At 27.1% G+C, this 24,103-nt stretch overlaps 4 protein-coding genes across 5 annotated transcripts in view; all 4 read left to right on the top strand.

The window, feature by feature from the left end:
• Window positions 1–725, top strand: part of LOC123293044 (nuclear receptor subfamily 4 group A member 1-like) — a 69,747-nt gene extending 69,022 nt beyond the window's left edge. Inside the window, 1 exon segment of the mRNA XM_044873763.1 lies at window positions 79–725. Within this exon segment, the coding sequence (XP_044729698.1) occupies window positions 79–725 (647 nt within the window).
• Window positions 726–8,710: 7,985 nt separating this feature from the next.
• Window positions 8,711–10,307, top strand: LOC123293033 (glutathione S-transferase-like). The gene is made up of 3 exons (XM_044873752.1): window positions 8,711–9,063; window positions 9,868–10,032; window positions 10,099–10,307. The coding sequence occupies exons 1-3, from the start codon at window positions 8,764–8,766 to the stop codon at window positions 10,264–10,266; spliced, it is 633 nt and encodes a 210-aa protein (XP_044729687.1). The 5' UTR covers window positions 8,711–8,763; the 3' UTR covers window positions 10,267–10,307.
• A 3,145-nt stretch (window positions 10,308–13,452) lies between these two features.
• LOC123301041 (signal transducing adapter molecule 2) lies at window positions 13,453–19,234 on the top strand. 2 transcript variants are annotated; one of them, XM_044883780.1, is made up of 6 exons: window positions 13,453–13,617; window positions 14,883–15,043; window positions 15,699–15,947; window positions 16,656–17,516; window positions 17,750–17,949; window positions 19,015–19,158. In XM_044883780.1, the coding sequence occupies exons 1-5, from the start codon at window positions 13,575–13,577 to the stop codon at window positions 17,945–17,947; spliced, it is 1,512 nt and encodes a 503-aa protein (XP_044739715.1). In that variant the 5' UTR covers window positions 13,453–13,574; the 3' UTR covers window positions 17,948–17,949; window positions 19,015–19,158. The 2 variants fall into 2 exon arrangements, with proteins under 2 accessions (XP_044739715.1, XP_044739707.1); XM_044883772.1 differs by having other exon boundaries at window positions 13,454–13,617; window positions 17,750–17,943; window positions 19,015–19,234.
• Window positions 19,235–20,541: 1,307 nt separating this feature from the next.
• LOC123293022 (COP9 signalosome complex subunit 8) lies at window positions 20,542–22,779 on the top strand. Its single transcript, XM_044873741.1, has 4 exons — window positions 20,542–20,753; window positions 20,824–20,894; window positions 21,060–21,241; window positions 22,496–22,779. Exons 1-4 carry the CDS (start codon window positions 20,694–20,696, stop codon window positions 22,777–22,779), a joined length of 597 nt encoding a protein of 198 aa, XP_044729676.1. The 5' UTR covers window positions 20,542–20,693.
• The last annotated feature ends 1,324 nt before the right edge of the window (window positions 22,780–24,103 follow it).

The following is a 24,103-nucleotide window of genomic DNA, read 5'->3' as shown; positions in this document are numbered from 1 at the left end:
ATAATAATAATAATAACAATATTAATATAAACGATAATAATACAAGTGATAATGATGATACTGATGATAGTAATAAACGAACAAATAAATTACAATTAATAACAACAGAATCAGATAAAATTGAACAATTTTATACGTTATTAACAACAAGTATTGATGTTATTAAAGAATTTGTTATGAAAATTCCCGGTTTTCAAACGGAATTAGATCCGGATGATCAAGAATTATTATTTCAATCAGCATCATTAGAATTATTTGTATTACGTTTAGCATATCGTTTAAAATCATCTGATACAAATATTATCTTTGATACTGGTTTAGTATTAAATAAAGAACAATGTTTACGTTCGTTTGGTGATGAATGGTTATTATCAATTTATGATTTTTGTATAACATTATCACAATTATCATTAAATTTAGATATATTTGTTATATTATGTGTTTTATGTGTAATCACGGAACGGCATGGTTTAAAGCAACCATTTAAAGTTGAACAATTACAAATGAAATATATACATATTTTACAAGAATATTTACAAAGTAATTTTAATAATACAACAAATATTAATAATCAACATTATTTTAGTAAAATTTTATCGAAATTACCGGAGTTACGATCATTATCTGTACAAGGCTTACAGAGGATATTTTATTTAAAATTAGAGGATTTAGTTACGCCACCACCCTTTATTGAAAATATGTTTATGGCATCTTTACCTTTTTAATTATATGCTAATTCTTTATAAATTACTAATATATTAATAATATTTTATATAGTTTTATTTATCTAATTGTAAGTATAGTTATAAGATAAAGTTGATTTATTATTGAGAAATATTCATAGAGTGAAATGGTTACAAAAAATATGTACAAATTTTGGATATCAAAGATCAACATTCTGGTCAAACAGGCATATCTAAAAGGGTATTTAGACTGATGGAAGCACATAAGACTATTAGATGGTTATAATAGAGATCATAATAAGTGTTAACTTTTAATTATTATATGTATTTTTTTCAAAAAATAACAAATAAAAATCTTCGATTTAAATAACCCCTCAAAAAGATATTTCTAATATAAGTACCTTATGCACGATTACGTTTTATATTCACTAGAGTTGTTCAAAAGAAATTGCCGTTATTTTCAGCCAAATTGGTTTTGAATCTATGGTAGTTGTGAACGGCTGAACCAAAAAATAAATTGTATTAGTTTAATATGTCCTCTGAGTACCTCTAATATTTAATAATTTGTTATTACGTCACAATGGCAGGAAATCGAATCCGTTTTCACTTATGTACTTATGACGAGCCATTCTTGTATAGAACAAGAATTGTTCTATATCAGAAATCTCGGAAACGGCCCCAACGATTTTCCTGAAATTTTGTATGCTGGGGGTTTTTGGGGCGAAAAATCGATCTAGCTAGGTTTCATTTTTAGAAAACGTCGTTTTATCCGTATTTTCATAACTTTTTTGTTTTGACTCTTCCTGACATCTATTGGTGACGAAATAAAGTACATTACCGGGACATTCAAATGGGTTTTTGAGTGGAGACATTTTAAATGTTCTTTATAACTCAAAAAATACCGAGTAAAGCTGGGTAATCCAGGTACTTTTAAATTATACACCAAAGCATGTTTCTATCACCCGAGTTAGGCAAAAAAATATTAAATAAAATATACGATTTTCATTCATTATCGGTTTTTTTCCTTCAAAGAAAATTTTATTTATTTTTAAAAAAAGCCTTTTATCGACGTTAGTTAAGCTTCTGCAATAAATTTTGTTTTATGGTCTCAATAGGACTAAAATGAGTGGTATGGAGTTGTAAATTTAATTTCGGAAACAAAATGAAATCAACAGACACCTTCTTAAATTCGTGCACCTAAAATTGATACTCATATAGCAATGGTACATCATCGCCGAAAACCCTCCCTCTGTTCCACACGAACGCTTTAATACAGCCATAAAATACTCTTTAATCATTGTCTGTTTTTTCAAAAGGAATTAGTAAAACCAATCTTCAAATACACTGAGCTATAGATTTTGAGACTAAACGAATTTTAAAGTTATCCAATGTTTCTAATAATGCCGAACCGCACTTCCAAGGAACCAACTATAACAATAAAAAAAAAAAGAAAAAAGAAAAGGTAAATTCTAATAAAAATTAATTATTGCACTTAAATTAGCTTAAATAGAAAAATATATTCTTGACATGTATAGAGATAGAGATATATGTAAATGAAAAAGAAAAAATATATTTTTAGATATACACTTGCTATAATTTATCTTTTCTTAACAGTTTTAAATAAAACATACAAACGTGGTTCGGCATTTATAAACTATATATTGAATTCTAAGTATAAAATTCCTGTAGTTTTTGAATCTGATAGATAGGTACCATTAACAAGATAGCGCTTCGTTAATTATCGATTGTAATAATATCTCGGTTAATAAATAATAAAACTGAAATTTTTATTATGAAAGGAACTAGTAGAAAATAAAATTTACGTCAACCTATTTTTTATGGGTATTTTTTTGTTTAAGAAAGGTTATATACGTTTTGAGTTCTAAAATACAAAATTTGATTTTTTTGACGAAAATTTTAAAATTTTGTATGAAGAACATTGAACGTAAAAATGGTAGTCAAACTGAAATCATGATGCTTTCAAAATTACAATCGATAATTAACGAAACCCTATCTTTTTATTTTATTCTATTATACAGCGAATTCAAAAATTGTATAGCAAATATTATACAGAAATTGGGATACACCATGCGTAAAAAAATATAACCATTGACTCTAAATAATGCATTCTCTTTGATATTTTATAAAAGAAAATATAACATATACATATCATATACGTATATTTTAAATAAAATTTATATAAATACTTAAATATTATTATAATTATTTAAAAAAATATTTTTTAATTTAAATTGAATTCCTATTATTTTTAATTTTTTATAAAATATATTTATTATAAAATAATATATTATACCAGACCTATATATAAAATATTTGTTACCTACGCACACAAACTTTAAAAATTAATAATTAATTAATTAATATAAACAAAATGTAAAGTATCTTTAATTAAAAAAAAAAAAAGATACAAATACTACGTACATTACATATAGTTACCACAAATCTAGTTACCTACATAGATAGGTATATTATTTTTTATTAATTTAATTAATTAATTTACTTAAATTAGTTATTTATTATTTTACCAACTATACTTTGTGAGTGATATTATTTAAATATTTTAAAATCCTTACTATTATTATATAAAATGTACAATATTTTAATGCTTTCCTTTTATCTAATCATTAATTAATTTAATGATATAAAATCACTCAATAAATTAGTCACTTTTAATTAATTCATTATTAATAATTAATTAATTAAAAGTGATAATTAATTAATGATATATTAAATAATAGTATCTGAATATCTTTAAAAGAAATTGATTATTAGATGATTTGAGAATAAAATATCAAAAGGTGGTTTAAATTATCCACAATGAAAATTAAATAAACACCCTGATAAAAAAAGTCCGATTAATGAATCGGAAATTTCCAGTTCAACCAATTGGATTCAATAAGATTCAATTGGAAAAAATTCAGATTCATTCCAATTGAAACCAATTAAAATTTTGAATCGAAATTTAATTAAAACGAATCGGATTTGGAAATTGATTGGGAAAAATTTCACAATTCATTTCCATTTAATTCAATAGAACTAATCGAAACTAGGGCAAAAACATGTGTTTAATGTGCAAATAAGCACAATTTGTGTTGACATTCAGAATCATTTCATAATAAGGACATGTTGTTCCGACGGACAAGATGCAATAGTTTTCGATGGTATAAGAGTTAAATCTAACGCATGGTTCGAGCTTGAGTTTTAGCGTATTTTGTATTGACTAGCACTGTCTACATGGTTGTCAATTTCAACTCCCATTGTCGCTGTATTTAATTCTAAAAAAGTTCGATTTAATCGACGCTCGGTACACCGAAACCTCAGAAAGCTTCTTTGTGTTGCGTATTAACTTTAGTAGTTAATGTGGAATAGTAGACACGTAACATGGTTTAAAATTTAAAGTTAATTTGAAAGTTACTCGTTTACAATATACAAGAGATACGTCAAAAAATAATGAATGAATTAATAATAATCAAAAAATTAGTCTAATTTATACTCTGAACAACATTTTTGTTTTTTAAATTAAGTAACTTTAAAAAAATTAAAAAATTCAAATTCATTTTATAACGATTCAAAATTTTGTGGAAATGATTGATGAAACATAGTTCGTGATAAATGATAATTTATCTCTTCAAAGAAAAACCAATTCAATCATTTTTTTATATTTTATTAGAAAATTGATTGAAGAAGCGCTAAAAAAACTAATAAATATGATTTTGTATATTATTAATTTTAAAATTTACTACTTCCTTACGCTTCCACCATAAAACTAAAAATGTTTGAAAGTTTTACGTCAAAGTTATTTTTAATTTTTTACTAATTTCAGTGATTGTAAGCATTAAAAAAATATGGACATTATTTTCAGTTTTACGAATGGATTCATTAATGTTCCTACTTCTCATACATTAAACACGCATATAAATTTCTATTTTCATTTTATAGTAGGAAAATATCATTTAAATGTAAATTTGATTTTGAAGTAGTATCACAAATTGTTTAAACTTCTAAATAAAAGGAAAGCAATTATTATATAAATTTAAATATTATTTATATAAAATATATAATATAAATTGGTTCATTATATACCTATAATATAATGCATTTATATTTGATATCATATAAATAAACCCATACATACCTATACTTATATATATTTTATATTCCTATAATTATAATTATAGATATATTTATTTTATCTATAATTATGTGAACCATTTTATATTTAATATATAATATATAATGTTTTTTAATCAATTTACATTATATTTATCTAATTAATATATATACTTCTATATTACTTATCATTTATAATTAAAATTAATTCAATTATTATAATTATTATTATTATTATAGATATTTAAGTAGATCAATATAATTAATTATATGTACTTATATTATTTGATTGTTATACATTTTATTTTGATATCAATGTTTTGTTTTATAAATTCCTAAATAAATAACTTAATAAAATTAAAATTTATTTCTATTTTATAAATTTTGTTTTCAGTTCAGTGATATCGATAAAAAGGAAGTTGTTTCTCCGTTTAGGTAAGAAATTTCCCCGATATGCTTTACTTAACCTCCGCCATTTGTATGCTATTAATGGTGGCCAATATCGCAACTACTTAAAAAGATGTAAAGTTAAAGCTAAAGTAAAAACTAACAACTTTTAAGGTTCAAAAGAAGATAGTTGACGTCAATCCTAAAATTTAAGATGACTACCATCCTCAATATTGATAAAATTATTTAGTATTTTTTTCGACGAATCCATATTAACAGCCATTTTAAAAGTAAAAGTAAGTATTTTACGGTTAAACGACCGAACCGATAAAATTTGATATGAAGATACCATAATTCCGAAGAAAGAGCAAAGAGTCCAAAGACTAGTTTTTTTAGCTCAAATGACATAAAAACTAAGAAGAGGGATGAAGAGTTGTGCCTAAAATCATATTATTTTGATCCAAATTTTGTATTTTGGTTTCTTTATTTAAAAATGAAATTAGAAAGTGAGAACAATTTAAGAATTTCATAGAGAACTGTTTAAGGTTTCAAATGATTTACGACCAACTTTTGTGAGAACGTTATTTCAGGAGAAAAAGCTTAAGGTCAAAAGGGTCAAATTCAATTGAAATTTAATCTATTGCTCAAAAATACTCGTTCAACAACGCTGTTAAGAGCTTTTTCTAGAGAAAACAATTTGTTTTCTAATATGGTAATATCGGTATTCATGTAAAAAATTAATTATTGCACGCAGTGTTCACTTTTTAAGATCACAAAAAATAAAAAATAAATGGAAAAATTTTCTCCATGTTAATAAATGAGATACTGATATGATAATAGCTTTTGAGCTACTTTTAAAAAAATTTAATGTGCACATTTTCAAACAAGCTGTATAGATACGGTCAAGATTGGACTATTTCTCTTGGAAATGAAGGTATCTATCAGAACGAAATTCTCGACCGGTTAGTAAAGAAAAAAGTTAGATAAATATACTTAATCTTTACATTAATTTTGATTATTATTCTTGAAGAAAGTTTATTTACTACTGAGTTTCTAAAACCCTATCGAATTTATTAGCAATGTATTATATAGAATGTATTTAGAATTAAAACCTTACAGGAAGAAATTGTTACAGAATACTTCAGTGTTCGAAATAATACCTACTTTTCAAATTTACCAACATAAAAACTAAAATATTTTACTCTTTCCAGAACTCATTTGTATTTTTCCAATCATTGATACAATTTTCTCGTAAAATTCGAAAACTATGAAGTTATGTGCTTAAAAAAATTGAATAAACTCTTCAAAATATGCAACTTTGTCAATGAAGTTATTTTTAGATTGATAAAGTGAATGATCTAATGATATCCATTACTGAAGTGCCATATCCATGCATGATAAGCAATATCAGTATAAACACTTATTATAATACCATAATTTATTTGCATGTTAATAATAATTAGAATATTCTAATAATAATACCCTATCCACATCCTAATTGTCATCGAATATTTTCATTACTTAATTTGCAAGTCATTTAAGCTAATGTATTTGAGCTTAGACGAGACGAACAACCTAACTGGAGTTGATTATTTAAAAAGGTGGGCATATTATTTCTTTTCCGCCATTTAGTAAATCCCAAATACTATTTCAAATTCAATCAACAAAGCATCCAAAAACCTCTAAAGTTCGATTTCAGATTTTAAAATTGAAACTCATCATCATGTCAAAAATTTTGTTTAGATTTCTGATTTTTGCTTTTTTCTCAAAAGTAAACCATATTTTAAAGTTATTAACATATTCTGGATACATCTTTAGGCTCTTCCTATGCTTGTATTTTGGTTTATTTCTAAATTTTTTGATTAGGAAAATTCGAAAAAGTTACCTATCGAAATTATTGCGAATATTTTAGAGCATGGACAACTTTATCCGAGATACTGGAACCAAATAAGACCCACTTAACGCCATAAATTCTGTAAATTAAATTTTTTCAAAAAATGGTCATGGGTAAAATGATTACTTGCTCAATAGGTTTTGCATACTCCAAACTAAGTATCCAATAGAATCTGAATGCAACCTTATGAAAATTACTTTTCATTTCAATAATGTTGTTTATTTACCTACAACATAAGTGGATAAACAATTTATAAATGATATCTCTTAAACTAATAAAAGATAAGCCTTCACAAATTATAATTTGTTATTTTCCAGTTTTCATAGTCAAAAGTGACCTCCGTAGGCTATGAATAATGCTCTTTATGTTTAATGACGGGATTATGTTGCTTATTGAAGAGAATTATGCCGGCATTAATTTGAATCACGAAAAGCCAATGAAAATAACGAACAATTGTTTAACTCCACTAAGTTAATTGATCGCCTCACCTCGTTAACTTTAATTGAAAAACTGTCTTCGTCAATATTTAAATTTATAGCTTCCTAGTTCAAAACAAAACAAAAATTTCAGAGCAGGGTCGTGGATAAATATGATTTATAGTTGACGAATATAAAAAAGAATGTAAAATACAGATTATAAAAACTTAAACAAATCAAATTCGAAGGATATGCGTAGGCGAAAATTGTTGCGGATCATTGCAGACTTTCAAAATTTTATCTTTCGGACGGCAATTATAAATTGGGCAGTAAAATTACTTGTAATTTATTCATTTTTTCGAGTCTTTAGGGAGGCAGTAGCCTTTCCTGTTCACCCCACCCTTTTTAGCGACGCTCTTGGTGTAAACTTTTAGGTTTTAATTAGTGAGGAGCAAAATTAGTCTCGCTCTTACAGTCTTAGCCGTGCCTTTGCAAATTTTTCAAGACCAATATAGTATCACTTCGACAAGACCAATACCAAGATCCTAATTCTGCAAGACCAACACTCATAACAATATTTTTACCAACCTTATTGTCGAAAATAATAAATACTCTAGAAAATTTTTAACCCTTTTGTCTACTTCTAGAATGCCTAAAAACCAGTTATTAGGAATAATTACTACAGCCAAGTCTCTTTCTATATTATGTTTATTTAAAATTCCTCCAATTTATTATCAACTTCCTATAGAAGTTCTTGTAATGGGTCTGAAAATCCGAATCGAAATTTTCAACATATCGTTACGTTTGATAATCACGGCAAAATATTCACGCATGGGTGTGCGTTCGTTCGTCCACATTTTTCTATTTACGATTTCTAGTGAATTAAAGATGATTACGATCTCGTATTCCCACCAATCGTAATAAAAAATAATTTTTCTGTATCAATAAACAAATATTTGTGGACCATAAGCGGATGTGCATAGACTTGAACTGCTTGTTTAACAATAATTCCTGTAGCTCAAATTTATACTTACATTATAAGTAAACTTTAAAAACTTCAAATAATAATCAATTCAAATACTACTTGAAACGGCACCATTAATAAAACCACCTCACTAATGTTTGACCGATTATAATCTACTTGAAATAACTAGGTATAAATAGTGAAAAAATGAAACAAAAATTACTAGTTAGTTCAACTAAGTTAAAGTGAGTTTGTTTTATTAATTTCGTTAAAATTCGGTCACAAACAATGCCTACATATAAATTGACATATTTTAATATACGAGGCTTAGCTGAACCAATTCGTCTATTGTTATCCTATGGTGGACAAGATTTTGAAGATGTTCGAATAGATGAAGAATCATGGAAAAAACTAAAATCAAATATGCCAATGAGTCAAGTGCCAGTATTAGAAATTGACGGAAAACAAACACATCAGCATATTGCAATTTCACGATATTTAGCCAAACAATTTAAATTGGTTGGAGATAATGATTGGGAAGCTTTACAAATCGATACTGTTGTGGATTCGTTAGTTGAATTGAGACGAGTAAGTAGATAGAATCTTTCGCTATTCTTCAAAACGTGTTTGAAACTACATTTATGCATTTAATTTAGCAACTAGCCTATTGGTGTTCTTATAACAAGTAAATATTTCTTTAATTAAATATTTCTCAAGTAAGTGGACGTGATCTTTCGCCAATCTTCAAAACGTGTTTGAAACTACATTCAAAGTAGCCTAATACCCTATTGGAGTTCTTATAACAAGTAAATATTTCTTTAATCAACGACCTCAACACTTAACTCAAGAAAATAAGTATTTGGCTGCATAAAACTTAAAGCATAGCTAGTAAATATTTGCTTGTATATGTGACGCATCCGACAAGAAATTTCGGTTAGGCGTTTATTAGATTTGAATGAAGCATACCGAATTCCCGCTTTGATGCAGCCACATAAGGTCCGAATGGAAAACTTAGCGTAGATCCATATTCCCACCTAAATAGGAACGCCTAATGTGGCATGCATTCGGAAGCCACACTTGTGTATGCCTGTTAAAACTGGTAATTATTATGTAAATACAACTCTAAATCGCCCATATTGGGCATGATCGATATTCGATATGGGAATAAATCCTTAAAATATAAACTTGAAGATTTTGAGATCTAGAAAAAGAGATATAGCCCCTACATTCTTCCTTTTTTGTGAATTCTCATGAGCAACCTTTGCTGAAACATAATTTTGAGTATTTACGCGATTTAGGCCTTTTTTGTAAACTACTAAACTCATTATAGGCTATATTCATTGAGTACCTACGAATTTCGTCAGATTAAAGTTAAATTAAAACAATTACAAGCGAATTGCATTTTTGGCATTATTTGTAGAATTATATCCTGCACTAAGAGGACCTGATCCAGAAGTAGTGAAAAAGAATTATGAGGAAGCTGTTAAAACAACAATACCATTTTACCTTGAAAAATTCAATGCAATGGCTGCAAGCGGTTATTTAGCAAATGGAAAAGTAAGTTTTTTATAATATATATTCAAGTTTTCCTAAAATAACAATTTTATTTTCGTTTCTCTTTAGTTATCATGGGCCGATATTTATGCTTTACCATTTATAGAATTTCTCGAATCAGTCATGAAAATACCAGTTGTTGATAAATATCCAAATTTGAAAAAAGTACGTGATAATGTTATGGGAATACCTAAGATCAAGGCATGGGTTAATAAGCGCCCTGTAACCGAATATTAATTTTTTTTTTGTTACGAATTTGTTTTAATTTTGTTTTTTAAATAAATTATTTTTAAGATCTTCTAATTTATTTTGTTACTGCTTTAAAAATTTGAAATATTTTTCAGAAATAATATATAATGAAGATAAATAACTAGAAATTTTCGGGAATTAACCAACAGGCCACTAGCTTTTGCGCCTAGCATATTAGCGTTAGACCACGGATATGATGATGTTTTCCTGAGAACTTATTATTATTAGTAGTTTTTCTAATTTTTCTCAAGAATTGGGCACATTTTGTCCAGGCTACGTAGTTATTATATATTTTACTGATTCATATTTTGAACTAAATCTCAATGATAAAGAATAATGTAAACAGTTCAATTATTTCATATTAATTTATTTAAAAAATGAAATATCTTTAGATATTATGTTACATAATTTTAAAATCTCGCACGTTTTAAAACATATTGCGCTAATAAAAGAAGACCAATCCATTTCCAACAAGCCATTGTTGTATTTATTACCTATTGTACTCGTATAAAATTAGGTATAACAGTGATATGTGGATTTGGACCTACAATCAAAACAATGGCATTAGTATTTTGCCTGATTAATCCTAGAATGCTCCAAAATCCTAGAGTTCTCATTTATTATCTTTGATAATAGATATGTTATAATAATATACTTCGTAAAAGAAGTAGTTACAGCGGTACCGCACTGGCATTCACGAATCTTCAGTGCATTATCTGAAAACTTAACCGAATTGGTTCCAAAAATTAGTCGCTGGCTCAGGGTTTGTAAAAAGGAATTTTGTGAAGCAATCAGTCAAAATGTATTTTACGGAAACTTCAAGCAAAGTTTAGAATGACGAAACACCTGCTTTTGATAATTAAAAGTTTTTGATAGAAATTGAAACTTAAATATACTTTGCGACGAGTGTTAAATAATAATTGAAAAAAATATGTTAATTTTTCGATATTTTTTATCCAAAATTCTAATCAATCATCTTATTTTATACATAACTTCAATATTAAAGAATAAATTACATTTTAAGATTTCATAAAATAAGTTTTATTTAAAAAAAAAAAAATCACTTTAAATATTGATGATGGGTACATATTTAAACTTTTGCACATCGCTTTAAAACATATTGGGCCAATAATAGGAGACCAACCCATTTCCAACAAGCCATTGTTGTATTTATGATTAGTAGATACAATAATAATTTGTGTAAATTATAATTTGAAATCTATAATCAAAAAGCCAATGCTCATTAGTTACTAAGTAAGTATGCCAGATCAATGAGACATATTTTCCGCTTCTGGTTCTGACAAACTTTATCTCATAACTTTTAAAAACCAATGGAATAAATTATATTAGAAAAATATTACCTATAAAATAACTAATTTTCAAATACTTTTTTGTAACTAATTTCTGCCAAAAGTTCGTTTTCCAAAAAATCTTTCCGGCAAAAAAAGTTATTGGTTATTTTATAAGGAACAATTTTCTAATTTTAAATGTTCCTCCATCTATGACTCGTAATGAGATTAAGTCTACAAACGCCACTTTTGATCGGAACTGGAAGCTGAAAACTCTACAAATTTATTCAATGTAAGTGATTTTACATTCACATTCGCTTTAAACAGGAAGAAGTCGGTAAGGGATAGAAGAACGCTTAAAATTATAAAATTATTCCTTATTAAAGAACAAACATGATTGGAACTAGGTACTCTTTGTTGTTAGTTTTATAGGCAACTTGTATTACATAATTGTATAAAACTTTGCCTTTCAAAATACAGTCTTAACGATTATTATCAGATTTAAAAACATAATTAGCAAAACAAAGTTATTCCACGACCAATCTGGATTTTAATTTAAAAAGTTAAATTTTCTAAATGAATCTTTTTTTAAATCGAAAAAGAGCACTAAATACCAAAAATTAGGTTATCTGCTTTTTTCGTAGTTTTTTCATTATCTTTAATTTAATAATTTAACAACCATTTTTAATCGAAAGAGTGATCGTTTCTTTGAACTCAAATGATTTTATTTACTGTATGTATACTTTTAACTTTAGATTAAAATAAATCAAGAACAACTTACTTCAAAAAATACACATACTTGTCATAACCGAATGCAATTATTAATTTAATAAATCGATAAAGTGTATAATTTGTAATCAATCACCGTCAAATAATGTAGTTTAATTGAAATCCATGATATGACTTATGAATTAATTTTGAGGCCCGTCCCTAATCAAACATTTTCATTTCAATACGAATTCACGTAAATAAAATGATTATAAAATACTAATAACTGATTAAATTTATTTTTAAAAACAAATTATTTCATTCATTTAATATTACTATAGAAATGGCAAAATACATTATTTTAAAAAAGATGCTAATAGAAACTTTTCAAAAGAAAATTTAAAGTATAGATACTGCTTATATTAAGTAAAAAGTAAAAAATTAAATTGAATACTAATTTTGCTGGAGAATGAAATAGAATTAGAATTGAAAAATTAAAATTTTTACCTCTAGCTTTCATACAAGGGGTAACGGATGACTAATTCAAATGGTTTAGTTTTCTGGGCAACTTACTCTATACTCTCCATTACTCCCACCCTCGCTGCGGAGAAAGGTTTTTAATTAATTGCAGTTTAAACGATAATTTTTTAATTATAGTTTAGTTCTTTTAGAAGGTAATTACAAATTATTTGAATCTAAAAAATGTGAGCTACAAAAATTGGATAAATGTGCGTCCCGAATTTAGGTATATATTTTTCGCTTATATTTTCGACGTCATTACTTTACGATCACGAGAATATAAAATAATGAGACTATTTTTATAATAAAGCAAACAAAAAATTTAACGTGTACAATGTCGCTCGTTAGTGTTTGAATGGTTTGAATAAACATTTCGGGAACATATTTAAATATTTATTTTTATTGTATTGGTATTAATAAATACAACATGATATGTAATATTTTGATACAGTTGGTAACAAGGTAACAGATTACAAATAGTCATGACTAGAGGGAGTGGAGTGATTTTTTGATCAAATGTCATTTAGTTCATACATTACTGATAGTCATAGGAATAAGTAGAATATATTTAATAAAAACTTTGATAGTGGCACTGATATACAAATAAATTAATAATATTATTAATCATAATTATATGAAGAATGATTAAATAAACTGATTTGGTAATTTAAAATTAATTGTAGTAACATTTACATGATTATTAAAATAAATTATAAACAGAACTTGAAACATCAACACATACATTTACATATTATTCAATATAATATTTAACATTTTAAAATGGGTTTATTTGGATCTTCGTCACCATTTGATGCAGATGTTGGTAAGATACAATGCAATATTACCATTTTATTGGGGCCATAAGTTTTCTTAATAAAATTAAAGCGAATAAACAAAAACTGAAAAGTCAAAACTGATGTTTTGTTCAGTTTTTGACATAAAGAAAGACTTTTTAAAAACCACTTATAATTATAAATATGCAAATATGATCCTTGGAATTTATTAAAACACAAGGAGATAAATAAAGATATACAGAAATTTTCTTTCTTTCCACTTGTGTTTGTGTGTAAACCTCACAAAAGATTATAGATATCGAGATGTGTTTTTTGTATCAACCTTATAATAGGGTATTCCACTATTTTTGAAAAAGCACTTCAAAATGTTGATTTTGCTAATAAAAAACTACCAAAAATTTATTTCGGAAAAATACGCCAAAAAATTAAATTAAATTTTAAACTTTTTATAAACTATCAAAAACGCGGGCATCCAATTTGATGGGTAATATGGGTATCATTATACGAAATAACACAAATAAGTTTGACAGATATATTCATAGACATCTGATTATAATAAATATAAATACTTATTATCTATGGATATATTATACCCGGCTGTCGACACTGAACTAACTGATGGTCTATGACTCATACCGCTATGACATCACAGCGGGGCTTACTCGCGTTTTAGGTCACGTGATTTACAGTTTAAAAATTACGATTTTTAATTTTAATATTATAAAAGAAAAAAGTGCTTTTATGACTCGAAATCAGAATATTTAAGTATATTTTTACATAAATTTTAATTTTTTTCAAATTTCATTATTTATTTTTGACTAAAGATAATACCCTATTATTCAACAATCATTTTAAGCTCTATTGAATGACAATATGTTCACAAAACCCAATGAAATCTGTATTCATTTCTCAAACAATATTATTTAAATGTTTTAAATTTCTTCGTAATAATTCACTGATGATATTAAGCTGTTTTATTGACGATATAACAAAGGAGTAGTTTTCTGATTCAAATATGTTCCTTTTTGAATCAATTAATCAATAGTTTCAAAATCTATACATGTAAAACAGATCGACTAATATATTCCTACAAAGTCTTATATGTCCCAGGTTGTTTTACTTGGGTCAAATTTATTTGGATTTGTGGAGTTTTTATTTATTTTTATTACTCACACTAAGGTCCCGCTTTGTTCAGTTAAAAGAGAATTGAGGATCGAAATGAAACTGAAAAGATTTGATTTCAAAGTAATAGCGACTGACTTGATTATAATTTAATTATGTAATTATTGTGTAGAAAGAGCAACGAATGAAAAGAATACAACAGATGATTGGGGTCTGATTATGGATATATGTGATAAAGTTGGTAATAATCCAGTCAATGCTAAAGATTGTTTACGTTCCATTATAAAACGATTAAATCATAATGATCCACATGTGGCAATACAAGCAGTAACGGTGAGTATATTCTAGATATCCCGTTTAAAATTTCTCCAAAGTATAGATTTTCATATACGATTTCAGGAAGTATGATTGAAATTATTATATTAATTATTTTATGAGTCAAAATTTCGAAACAAAAAATGGCTTGGCTCTCGAATGTGGAGCCTCTATTTGACCCAAAAAATGCAAAAATCTGGTTCATTTGATGATTAGATCCATAGTACCGTTCAAATTCTTACAAAGACCGATTTTTAGGATCGATTTCAGGCAATATTTTAGAATAGATTTGTCTAATAGTCAAATAAACTGGTGTTTCGTGACTTCTGACTCTTAATTACTTTAGGCAAGTTAGAAACTGAGCACTAACAATTTGTCCCAGCGAAAAAGTCTGTCCGATTTTCGAAAGAGATGTTTGCTTTGCCACAGAACATATTACTTCGTCGCTAATGCTTTATTTTGCGTACTTTTTTATCAAGACAAAAAACATTAACTGAAAATCGATTATTTTAATTTCCTGTTCCTCAATACCATAAGTGATAATTTAGCTCCACTAATATATACAAGGTAAACGAATCAATGAGCGATAAAACAGTATCAGAAATGTATCCCTACTTCTCATTCTTAAATAAATATTTATATATTTAATTAATAAATATAATTTTTTTTTTAGTTATTAGATGCATGTGTTAATAATTGTGGTAAAAATTTCCATTTAGAAGTAGCATCACGTGAATTTGAAAATGAATTTCGTAAATTATTAGGACGTGCACATCAAACTGTACAATTACGATTAAAAGCATTATTAAAGAAATGGTCAGAGAATGAATTTAAAAATGATCCACAATTAAATTTAATACCTGCATTATATTATAAATTACGTCAAGAAGGGCATGTATTTTTATCACAAAATGAGACTTCGGTAAGAAATTTTACAAATAATTATTTATATCATCATCAAATCGAACAAATTTTTCTTATAAATCTAATATTTTTCGTTAAACAAATTATGTTTAAATAAAATTAAATTCACAATCTACAAAATAATTGAAAAATTGGACAATAATATTATTTCAACCGGTTCAGGCGTGTGTGAGTCATAAATCATGAGTCATTATCAAAATATCTATGATTCATTTATCAAACAATGAGATAAAATTGGCACATTATTGTTATCTCTATAATATTTTTTAATTAAAAAAATATTGCTTTATAATAAATTTCCCGTAAATTATGTAACAATATTCGTCCAATCATATATTTTGTCATCTCTTGAGTAAACCCTATTTATCGTCAGCTTTTCTTTCGATTCACCGAAACTCTTTGTTTTATGAACTCGAACAACTAAAAACGGTTGTTTACAGGAGACGTTTTCAGTTTTGAGAGTAAACCGTAATGAGGCAAGATTAAATCTAACGAATACTGTTATTGATCGTTGCGTTCTAGTCTTAAATTAGAAGAGATTTTGAATGCCTGTTCTTCCTGGAACGAATTCAAACTCACAAACTCACTCACATTGTTTTCCAATTTGATGGGTTAAATATATACTTTTGAAATGTTTTGTAATACTTTTACAAACATGCAAATTTTACTAATTAATATTAATTTAAATTAATTATTTACTGTTTAGTCATTAAAACGCTTACCAACATTATTAACATCAGCGACAACAACGGCAGCTAGTGGAAATAAAGATATAGCAACAATACAACAAGAAGAAGCTGATATAGCCAAAGCTATTGAATTATCATTAAAAGAAGGACCTCCAGCTAGTGCCAAAACTGCAACGACAACTTCAAATAGTTTATACCCATCAACAAATATATCAAATATTATTACGTCAGGTGCCGCTAGTAGTGTAACAACACAAGCACGTAAAGTACGTGCCTTATACGATTTTGAGGCAGCTGAAGATAATGAATTAACATTTAAAGCTGGTGAAATAGTACATGTTATTGATGATACCGATCCTAATTGGTGGAAAGGTTACAATCAACGTGGTGAAGGTTTATTTCCAGCGAATTTTGTAACAGCTGATTTATCAGTTGAACCAGAACAATTAAAAATAAAACAAGATCGTGATATAACCGTTATAACGAATAAATTAAATGATACATCAATAACTGCATCTAAAACAATTGTAGAAATCGATGAATTAAAAATCGATCGATTATTACATTTATTACATGAGGCTGATCCAAACGATACCGTACATAATGATCCAAAAGAGTTGTTAATATTAGAATCAGAAGTGAATAATATGGCACCGTTAATTGATTCAGAATTAGAACGTGTTGATCGTAAACATGCACAATTAACACAATTATCTAGTGATTTAGTTGATGCATTAAATTTATATCATCAATTAATGAGAGAGCCACCGTTACAAGTGTTACCTGGTGCACCATATGCGACTGGTTTACCTGCCCCGCCGCCTGCATTTAATAATTATAATGTTGGTACGTTGCCTCAACAACCTCCACCACAAATGGTATGTAGTAATATATTTTTATCGAATTTTACAAAGATTGAATCAGGCAAAGTATTTGCCAGTAATTTTAGAACGGTTGCAAATTTTCGTAAAAGAAAAGCTTGGTAGGCACAACCGTAACAACAGCCTATCTAAAATTACTATCCAATACTACGCGTGGCCCTAAACCTATTGCAGGTTTAAATAATTAACACATTTAGTTGTTAACTTCACTTTGTTTTACATATTTACAGATGTATAATGGTAGTGGACATGGTCATATTATGGTATCCTCATATGGTCCACCACCCCCGGGTACGCCTCAACAACAACAATATGCACCACCACCACCTCCTGCTGGATACATGCAAGGACCACCTCCTCCACCTCCATCATCACAACAAATGACAATGGTCGGTGGTGTTATGCCGAATTATAATCCAAATACGTAAGTGTATGTGTATTTTTTTTAAATTTAGTGTATAGTTTTAGGAAAATATTTCTGATGTGTTAGATAGCAAGTCTATTTTTTTTATAGAAACTCTGAAATGAACAATAAATTGTTAACTAACCGTATTAAGATGACTTAAAAAATGGGCAACTTGTTTACGTATATGTTATACATGTATAAAAGTTTTCGATTATTTCATTTAATTAACAATTTATTGTTTATTGACAAATAGAAACATTTATGAACAACTTCAACAACTAACTTATGGTTTACAAATGATATTTAACACCTAAGAAACACATTCCACCAGATTTTAGCAAAAAGTGGTTTGTATGCTTTAATTTAATGAAAAACAGAAATGCTTTTTGATAATTTTTTATGAAAATATAGGTCGAGTAGAGCCTGTAACTCGAAAATTACGCATTTTTAAGAATAAAAACACTATGAAAAAAATTGTAAAAAAGTCTCAATATTTGAAATAATTTAAAACGATTTTTTTTTTTTGCTTCACCGCACACGTGATCTGTGATGTCAATCCGACAAGCAATGACAATAAAACAGTGTCAAAAGTTGTATTAATATATCATTATTATCAACTTCAATGACGTTAAACCAACCTTCGTGTAACTTCGTGTGTTTCCGGATCGTTTGTGCCAATTTGAATTTTAATGATTTTCATTGTCTGTTTTTTCGGTCATATGGCTTCAAAAAAATCGCGGAAAAAAATTAGCCCATTTATCAAGACATTTACTTTCATTTAAAAAAAAGGCAAAAAATGTGAAAAAGGTCTATTTTCCTTAATTAGCTGATTTTTATTACATCTTTTACTGTAGTAATATAAATAAGTATATCAGTCAAAGACAATTTAAAGTTAAAAATATATTACATTCAAAGAAATGGAAGGATTGAACACAATTGTCATATAACTTCAATTAACGCAAACGATTCGCTATAGGTAAAATATAAACTACACGAAAATGTGTAAGCAGTGTCGATAGCAAGAATATTATTATATTTGGTTAATAAATCGATGAGCTAAAATAGTAGTCTTTCTAATTTTATTTATAGTGTAATATCACCGCCACCACCCCAACAACAATACATGGGACAACAACCTCAGCAACAAATACAAGTAAATCCAACACAAGGTCCAGTTCCAGGTCCATTACCAGGATCAGCATCATCAACAAGTGTTAATCCACAACAGCAACCAAGTGGTACATATACCACATATTAACAGTTAAATAAAAATATTTTATTTTATTATTATGTTTGTGTTGTAGTATTATTTAATAAATAAAAAAAATAAATAAAAATATATATATAAATAAATAATTAAAAAATATATATATAATAATCACTATATTATTATGTTATATTCTGTTGTATTATAATTAATTCAGATTCAAATTAAATATCATTTACAGTAAAATAAAATATTACTTTTATTTATTTGAATTCCAAAAAATTGTTCAATTCCTTCTATCCTTTCGCCTGAATTGTTCATTTCACTTTCGTGATAGTGAAATATTCTGCCTAAATGACTACAATTAAACTTATAAATGTTCGTGCTTAACGTGATGTTCCGAAGAATAGGCATTGTCAAAATCATTTGTCATTGTTGAATCCATTTGTGGTGACGTTCGACCAGAAGAATGTGAAAAAGATACAGAAACGTATTCCAAAGGGGTAGTGCCAACCACTTCATCGATTAAAACGAGTGTTCTACGCTTCAAAGGTCGTAATTGAGGATCTGTCATTGTTAATAGGTCAGGCATTAAACATCTGTTCATTAGTAGGTCGGGATCAAACATCTGTAGAATACGTTAAAATTTCAGCCCGCTTTATATAAAAAATATTTTGATTAAAATGATAATTCAAGAAACTTTTATTTAACATATGTTTTGCTTAATAATCATTTAAGAAATCTTTATAGACAGTCGATTTGTACAACATTACTCAATTCATAAACAAGCATAGTCAGCACTCAATTCAGCTAGGCGCATCTACTGAGCGTAGAAAAGAGATTCTCTCTCAGATTCAATTTATTTTGACCCTTATTCGTTGATGAAACAATTCAAAAATTAGATTTACGTTAAAAAAGTTAACTTGATCTACTTTAGTGCAGAAAATGTATTTTTTTAACGAAAACTCACGTCTGTCGAAATTATTAATAGACCTTTTCATTTTAAAAAGTTTTGTGTCGGACAGTATGTCAAAAAATAATGTAATAAAATGAATAACAAATATTTTGTATCTTTGTCCAACTTATTACTGTCTGTCCGAAGCAATAATGAATCGTAATTGAAATGAAAATGATTATTCAATTCCAGGGTGCCTCAATTCCTATACTTTAGGTTTTTTCAACATGGCATAACCGCAAGTACATAGTTTATCACATTGTTTATAATCATTTAGTCCAAAAGAAAAATGATCCATGATTCTAATGAATAAAAACAACTCTTGATTTCTGAATCAGAATTACTCACTCATTTCAGCCCAGCTTTAAAGTTATATTTGTTTGGCATGGTTTATTCATACATCGTGTATATTCGTTAAAATTCGTACCGGAATCCATTTTGAATTCTCATAAATGTCATCAGAGTAATTGTATTGTTTATGAATGTCAAATAAATATGTACAAAATGAAATAAGTATAAAATTATTGTTGTTGTATTTGTATTTATAAAAATAATAATTATTAATTCATTTGATTCAACATTAATTATTTATAAAATATTATAAACATGGTTGTAAATTTTGATAAACTCGGTGATGACTTAGAAAAACAAGAATTAGAAGCATGGGTATGATAATATATTAATTCATAAGTATTATTACAATTAATAAATAATAATTTTTGTTAAATTAATACAGGTACAAAATAATGTACCGTCTGTACAAGTCTATGCACAATTATTAGCAGTTTACTTGTATCAAAATGATTTGTAAGTATTAAAGCTTTATCTCCATTATCGATGCCGGTAATACGACGGTATATTCATAAACCTTTAACATAACAATAATAAAGTATTCGTTGCCGACCTCGATAATGGAGACAAGTATTTAAATGAATAATATATTTAATTTATATAATCATTAATGATATTCAGGTGTAATGCTAAATATTTATGGAAACGTATCCCACAAAATGTAAAGAATACTCATTCAGAACTGTTACAAATATGGAGTGTTGGACAGCATATGTGGAAACGTGATTATCAATCAACTTATTCTACATTATCAACAACTACATGGCCTGAATATATTAAAGATATTATGAAAAGTTTATTAGGTAAGAACTAAAATATTATCACAAAAAAAAAGTGTCATCGACTTTAAATTTTAAAGTTTTTAATGCCTTTTTACAACTGCCTAAAACTCTTCAATGTTAATTATCTTATTTCAACATAGATTTGTAACTTAGATCTTAAATCACGGATCTAGTAATTATAGTAGGGATGTAGTATAAAGTCCTACTTTAGACGATGGGGGTGTATCACTCAGGGGGGAAGCAATGTGCCTACTTTTGATTAGCTGCGGCTCTCATTTGCGGGAAATTCAAATAGAACGATAATATTTCGTGTGCTTTAAATTTTAATATTTCGCACTCTCAATTGCGGGAAAATTTAAATGAGTCGTCTATTTAAAGTAAAATCTTTTATCCTAAAGAAAAAAATGTATATTTTTTTAAATACAATTTAGAAATTAATTACAAATATAATATTTTTAACTAATTACCCGTGGATGAAGGAATATACCTTTAATATTCATATGACCGACTAATTACCTAAAGAATATATCGTAAATAATTCGTAAAAGAATAAAAATAAAACTTTACTTCTTTAAATTAAGATTAGGTTCACGGGTACATAATTCAATACATAAATAAGTAATAATTTCCCTAAATAAATTTTTACATTAATTTCATATTTTAAAAATTCTATAATACGTTGAAATTTAGTATTGAAAATTAATCGACGTATTTTCGAGACATTCTTAAGCCTTCTTTTGAATTTCATTAGTTAACTTATAATAGTTGTAACACTAGGATTGAAGATTGAATATTCACTAAATTGAATAGAATATTGTTGCGTTTAGGTTACTTATATCGTTGAAAAAATTGTTTTAAATCAAGCATATATACTTCACGTATTTATTTTTCTTTACAAATTTTACTTTTCTTTTGAATACAAGATTATTTATTTATGTTCTCCACACACGTCAACCATATGTCAAACATGTTTCCATGCTTACAAACGAATCAAAAACACTTAAAGGAGGCTTTGAGCATACTTTCAGCATGTGCCTAGTTAACAGCCAATAGAAAGTAGGCACAATGATACCCTGCCTCTTCCCCCTGAGTGAGGCTCGTCCCACTCGGTTATACTCCATCCCTTCTAAAATATTCCTATATCCATGGCTTAAATACTCACTCTCTATGCAAGAGGTACCGAGATCAAAACCCCCGATATTTATCACATATCAGGCCATAAATTAATATATTATTAAATTAATTTTATTTATTATTTTTATTTATTACATTTAGATAATGTACGTGAACGTGCTATAAATTTAATTCAACAATCATATTCATCATTATCAATAAATGCTGTATCAACAATGACTGGTTTAACACAAGATGATATTAAAAATAATATTTTAAGTAAATATCATTGGACATTAGATACAACTGATTCTAATATTATTATATTACCAACAATACAACAACAACAATCATTAATTAACAATAATAATAATCAAACATTAACCACATCTAGTGAAGATCAACTTTATAAATTAACTGAATTTGTATCATTCTTGGAAAATTAAACCTTTATATTTATATTTTATGTGTTTTATTTATTTACTAATCGTTACCTGTTCGCTTCGCTGGATTTCTACTTTCTTCTTCCAAAATTAATATATTTATTTTTCAAATTCAGTATAAGCTGGGAAAATTAAAGACACTTTTCTTTATGCTTCTTTCTTTATAGTCCATATTGTGTAGAAAAGTTTTATGCGAGGTACATTGAGTTGATTTGGGATAATAAAATGAAAATATTTATAATTCTCATCTATTCATAATCGGTTTATTTAAATAAATCTAGACACACATATATATTACAAATCACAATTAAACAACATGAATTTACTTTTCAAGTTTTAACTTAAATTAACTTAATTAATCTCCTTGAATGCCTTCTGAATATTCAAGACAGTTTTATTTACTATCTGTAAAATACTTAGGAAAAACGATATTGATTGCATAAAAAATTGCATGCTCATTAAAATATCTTAAGACAGTTTTTACTCATGAAAAACCTTTTGTGTTTGTATTACGATACGCATCAGAGCAAAAATTTCAGAGAGCGAAAACTCTTTTTAAAATGTGAGTTATAAAAACTTACTTTCTTATAAGTATACCTTATAATATTATACTATACTGGGTCTATCTTTAATATTGCACAAATGTTTAAGAAGAGGACCTTCACAAAAATAAGAAAAAGTTCATATGACATTAATTGTTGATCATGTGTCACTTACAGAAAGAAAGAAAGTTGACATAAAAATATGTTCAAACGCTTTTTATTTTTGACGTATATGACGATAAAGTTTTCAAATAATTTGTATCATCCCATACGATACCAATCTCATTAATTTGACCAAATGCGAATCCAACTCGTGCATGAAAGGTTTCGTACCATTGTACAAGGTATAACACAATAACTACGGAACCTTAAACTCGCATTTAACTGCTTTTTTATATATACTCCGACAAAATTTCAGCGATCTAACTATGGCGGTTTATGAGATACAGACCGAAGACAGACAGCGGAGTCACAGTAATAGGGTCTGTCATTGGTTACTGTTTGGGTACAGAACCCTAAAAGCAAAATGAAAAAAATTTGTATATGCAATTTTTGTTATTTTTATGAAGGAAACTTCACATGAAACCCCATATATAGACATACTTACGGCTATGGAAAAATTAGGTATATTAAATTAAAGTATCATAACATATTTATTATATAGTAGTTGCAATTATGAACAATGTGCCCATACACATTATTTCAACGGATTTATTATAATAACAACGATAAATTGGCCCCATCCCCTTACACAAAGTCTATAAATTTTTTAATATACAATTGTA

This window comes from Chrysoperla carnea, chromosome 1 (assembly GCF_905475395.1).
Source record: "Chrysoperla carnea chromosome 1, inChrCarn1.1, whole genome shotgun sequence".
Taxonomy (NCBI): domain Eukaryota; kingdom Metazoa; phylum Arthropoda; class Insecta; order Neuroptera; family Chrysopidae; genus Chrysoperla; species Chrysoperla carnea.
Note: the sequence above shows the minus strand (reverse complement) of the source record. Positions and strands in the feature narration are given on the sequence as shown.